At 43.0% G+C, this 4845-nt stretch overlaps 1 protein-coding gene across 1 annotated transcript in view; it reads right to left on the bottom strand.

The window, feature by feature from the left end:
• Positions 1-1494: 1494 nt before the first annotated feature.
• LOC120513955 (nuclear receptor coactivator 1-like) overlaps positions 1495-4845 on the bottom strand; it is a gene marked incomplete at its 3' end in the record, with an annotated part of 5347 nt that continues 1996 nt past the window's right edge. The window contains exons 2-4 of the mRNA XM_039733853.1: positions 3237-3403; positions 1814-1853; positions 1495-1661 (exon numbers count right to left, since the gene is read on the bottom strand). Coding sequence (XP_039589787.1) covers positions 1495-1661; positions 1814-1853; positions 3237-3403 — 374 coding nt within the window. The remainder of the gene's footprint in view (positions 1662-1813; positions 1854-3236; positions 3404-4845) is intronic.

The following is a 4845-nucleotide window of genomic DNA, read 5'->3' on the forward strand; positions in this document are numbered from 1 at the left end:
CGGGATCAAGGACCCACCTTGGTTTTTCCTGGAATCCCAGAATTCCACCTGGGATCCAAGATTTGGGTTCTCAAACCCCAAAATTCCATTTGGGATCAGAGTCCCACCTTGGTTTTTCCTGGAATCCCAGAATTCCACCTGGGATCCAAGATTTGGGTTCTCAAACCCCAAAATTCCATTTGGGATCAGAGTCCCACCTTGGTTTTTCCTGGAATCCCAGAATTCCACCTGGGATCCAAGATTTGGGTTCTCAAACCCCAAAATTCCATTTGGGATCAGAGTCCCACCTTGGTTTTTCCCAGAATCCCAGGATTCCAGTTGGGATCCAAGATTCACTTTAATCATTCCTGATCCTGATCCTGATCTTAATCCTGATCCTAATGCCAACCATAATCTTAGTCCCAATCCCAATCCCAATCCTTCTCTTTAGGAAATCCCAGCTCCCGGAAAATCCCCCTTCCATTCCAACCCTAAAACCTGGGATTAAAGCCCCGAAACCCAAAATCCCAACCCTAAAACCTGGGATTAGAGCCCCAAATCCCAACATTCCAACTCTAAAACCTGAGATTAAAGCCCTGAAATCCAAAATCCAAACCCTAAAACCTGGGATTAAAGCCCCAAACCCTATAAAAACTTGGTATTAAAGCCCCAAATCCCAACATTCAAATCCTAAAACCTGGGATTAAAGCCCCAAAACCCCATAAAAAACAGGATTAAATCCCCAAATCCCAAAATCCAAACCCTAAAACTGGGCCTAAAGCCCCAAAACCTCATAAAACCTGAGATTTCAGCCCCAAAACCCCATAAAAATCTAGGACTACATCCCCAAATCCCAACCCTAAAACTGGGATTAAAGCCCCAAAATCTCCAATTTTCCCCCAATTTTTTCCCAACTTCCCCCCTATTTTCCCCCATATTTTCCCCAATTTTCCTCCAATTTTTCCCCCATTTTCCCTAATTTTTCCCCAATTTTTCCCCAAATTTCCCCCATTTTCCTGCTGTATTTTCCCCGAGTTTCCCCTGATTTTCCCCCATTTTTTTCCATTTTTCCCCAAATTTCCCCCTGTATTTCCCCCAATTTTTTCCCCAATTTCCCCCATATTTCCCCATACTTTCCCCCAATTTTTTCCCGATTTTTCCCCAATTTTTCTCCAACTTTTCCCCAAATTTCCTACCGTATTTTCCCCGATTTTTCCCCAATTTTCCCCAATTTTTCCCCGATTTTTCCCCAATTTTCCCCCATATTTCCCCATATTTTCCCCAATTCAAATTTCCTCTGATTTTTCCGTGATTTTCCCCAATTTTTCCCCAATTTTCCCCCGTATTTCCCCATATTTTCCCCAATTTTCCTCCAAATTTTCCCCAATTTTTCCCCAAATTTCCCTCATATTTCCCCATATTTTCCCCCAATTTTCCCCCAATTTTCCCCAATTTTTTTCCCTATATTTTCCCCAATTTTTTTCCCTATATTTCCCCCGCTCCCCGTGGCCCCACCGTGCTCGAGGCGCGTGATCTGCTGGATCTGGTCCACGGTTTTTTTGAGGATGTTGCCGTGCTCGGCCTTGGCCCCCAGCGAGTCCAGCTCGCCCAGGTTGGCCGAGAGCAGCTCGGCCAGCTCGGCCAGGTAGCGCTGCTCCTGCTCGCGCCGCCGCTTCTCCGCGCTGCAAAACAAACAAATTACACATTTATTTCTTTATCCCAACTTTCCCCCATTATTCCCAATTTTTCCTGATTTTTCCTGATTTTTCCCATTTTTTCCTGATTTTTCTCTTTTTTCCCCATTTCCCCAGCAGAGCAGCTCGGCCAGCTCGGCCAGGTAGCGCTGCTCCTGCTCGCGCCGCCGCTTCTCCGCGCTGAAAAACAAACAAATTACACATTTTTATTCTTTTCCCACGTTTGCCAGTTGTTCCCCAGTTTTCCCCAAGTTTTCCTGATTTTTCCCATTTTTTCCTGATTTTTCCCAGGTTTTTCTGCATTTTTTCCCCGATTTCTTCTCAGATTTCCCCCAATTTTTCATCATTTTTCCCCGATTTTTCCCACATTTTTTCCCAAATTTCCCCCGATTTCCCCCCAAACTTCCCCCAATTTTTCCCAATTTTTCCCCTGTTTTTCCCCCAATTTTTTCCCCAATTTCCCACCGTATTTTCCCCAATTTTCCCCAAATTTCCCCCAATTTTCCCCTGATTTTTCCCCGATTTTCCCCAATTTCCCCTGTATTTTCTCAGATTTTCCCCCAATTTTTTCCCCAATTTCATCCCATATATCCGCTTGTATTTTCCCCAATTTTTCCCCGATTTTTCCCCAAATTTCCCCCATATTTTCTCCAATTTCCCCCCATACTTTCCCTGATTTTTCCCAAATTTTTCCGCATGTTTTCCCCATTTTTTCCCAAATTTCCCCAAATTTCCCCCATTTTTTCTCCAATTTTCACCCAATTTCTTCCCAACTTCCCCCCTATTTTCCCCCATATTTTCCCAAATTTTCCTCCAATTTTTCCCCCATTTTCCCTAATTTTTCCCCAATTTTTCCCCAAATTTCCCCCATTTTCCTGCTGTATTTTCCCCGAGTTTCCCCTGATTTTCCCCCATTTTCTTCCATTTTTCCCCAAATTTCCCCCTGTATTTCCCCCAATTTTTTCCCCAATTTCCCCCATATTTCCCCATACTTTCCCCCAATTTTTTCCCGATTTTTCCCCAATTTTTCTCCAACTTTTCCCCAAATTTCCTACCGTATTTTCCCCGATTTTTCCCCAATTTTCCCCAATTTTTCCCCGATTTTTCCCCAATTTTCCCCCATATTTCCCCATATTTTCCCCAATTTTCCTCCAAATTTTCCCCAATTTTTCCCCAAATTTCCCTCATATTTTTCCCCGATTTTCTCCCGTATTCCCCCCTATTTCCCCCAATCTCCCCCATATTTTCCCCAATTTCCCTCAATTTTTTCTGAATTTCCCCGAATTCCCCCCATATTTTCCCTGACTTTTCCCCAATTTTCCCCTGTATTTCCCCCAATTTTTCCCCATTTTTCCTCCAATTTCTCCTGCTATTTTCCCTGATTTTCCCCAAATTTCCCCACCATATTTTTCCCCATTTCCCCCAAATTTCCTGCCGTATTTTCCCCAAATTTCCCTCCGTATTTCCCCATATTTCCCCCCAATTTTCCCCAAATTTTCCCCAATTTTTTTCCCTATATTTCCCCGGATTTTTCCCCCTTTTCCCCGCTCCCCGTGGCCCCACCGTGCTCGAGGCGCGTGATCTGCTGGATCTGGTCCACGGTTTTTTTGAGGATGTTGCCGTGCTCGGCCTTGGCCCCCAGCGAGTCCAGCTCGCCCAGGTTGGCCGAGAGCAGCTCGGCCAGCTCGGCCAGGTAGCGCTGCTCCTGCTCGCGCCGCCGCTTCTCCGCGCTGCAAAACAAACAAATTACACATTTATTTCTTTATCCCAACTTTCCCCCAATTCCCAGGTTCTTTTCCCACTATTTTTCCCAATATTTCCACTTTTTCTTCGTTTCTTTCATATTTTTCTGCCTTTTTCCCTGTTTTTTCTCCCCTATTTTCCCCAAATTTTCCCCATTTTTCACCCACTTTTCTCCCCATGTTCCCCAATTTTTCCCAAATTTTTCCTGATTTTATCCTGCTTTTTTTACATTCGTTACAATATTTTTCCCCACTTTTTTCCCTTTTTTCCCCCTTTTATCTCCCACTTTTTTCCCTGCTTTTTTCCCCCCAGATTTTCACCATTTCCCCCACTTCTTTCCCCAATTTTTTCCCATTTTTTCCTATTTTTTCCCCAATTTTTCCCCAATTTTTCCCCATTCCCCCAGCAGAGCAGCGCCGCCGCTTCTCGGCGCTGACAGGAACACAAAAAATACACATTTATGTCTTTAGATCAAATTCTCCCCATTATTCCAAACTTTTCCCAATTTTGCCCGATTTTTCCTGATTTTTCCCCAATTTTTCTTGATTTTTTACAGGTCTTTTTGCATTTTTTCCAGGTTTTTCACACTTTTTTTTGCCTTTTTTTCCCCAATTTTTTCCCATTTTTTCCCCCATTTTTTCCTGATTTTTCCCCCACTTTTTCCCAATTTTTCCACTTTTTTCCACAATTTTTCTACTTTTTCCTCTGCTATTTTCCCAATTTTTTCCCCAGTTTTTTACAATTTTCCGCCACTTTTTTTCCCACTTTTTTCCCACGTTCCCCTTTTTTTCCCCAATTTTCCCTGTTTTTATCCTGAGGTTTTTTGCATTTTTCACAGTTTTTTCCCCACTTTTTTCCCACATTTTCACAATTTTTCTGCTTTTTTCCTTGTTTTTTCCCCCCAGATTTCCACCATTTTCCCACTGCTTTCCCCGTTGTTTTCCCAATTTTCCCCTGCTTTTTCTCCCAATTTTCCCTATTTTTTCCCCCGATTTTCCTGCTTTTTTCCCCAAATTTCCCCCAAGTTTTCTCCAATTTCTCTCCAATTTTCCCCTAAACTTCCCCCATATTTTTCCCCAAACTTCCCAAATTTTTCTCAAATTTTTTGCTAAACTTCCCCTGATTTTCCCCTGATCTTTCCCCAAATTTCCCCTGATTTTCCCCCTGATTTCCCCCTGATTTTCCCCCTGATTTTTCCCTGATTTTTTTCCTGATTTTTCCCCAAATTTCCCCAGATTTTTTTCCCGATTTCCCCTGATTTTCCCCCGATTTCCCCCAATTTTCCCCCAAATTTCCCTCAATTTTTCCCTGATTTTCCTCCAATTTTTCCCTAAACTTCCTCTGATTTTTCCCTGAATTTCCCCCAATTTTTCCTTAAACTTTCCCTCTATTTTTCCTGAATTACCCTGATTTTCCCCCGCTTTTCACC

Source organism: Passer montanus, unplaced genomic scaffold (genome assembly GCF_014805655.1).
Source record: "Passer montanus isolate IOZ18808 unplaced genomic scaffold, ASM1480565v1 scaffold891, whole genome shotgun sequence".
In the NCBI taxonomy this organism is placed as follows: domain Eukaryota; kingdom Metazoa; phylum Chordata; class Aves; order Passeriformes; family Passeridae; genus Passer; species Passer montanus.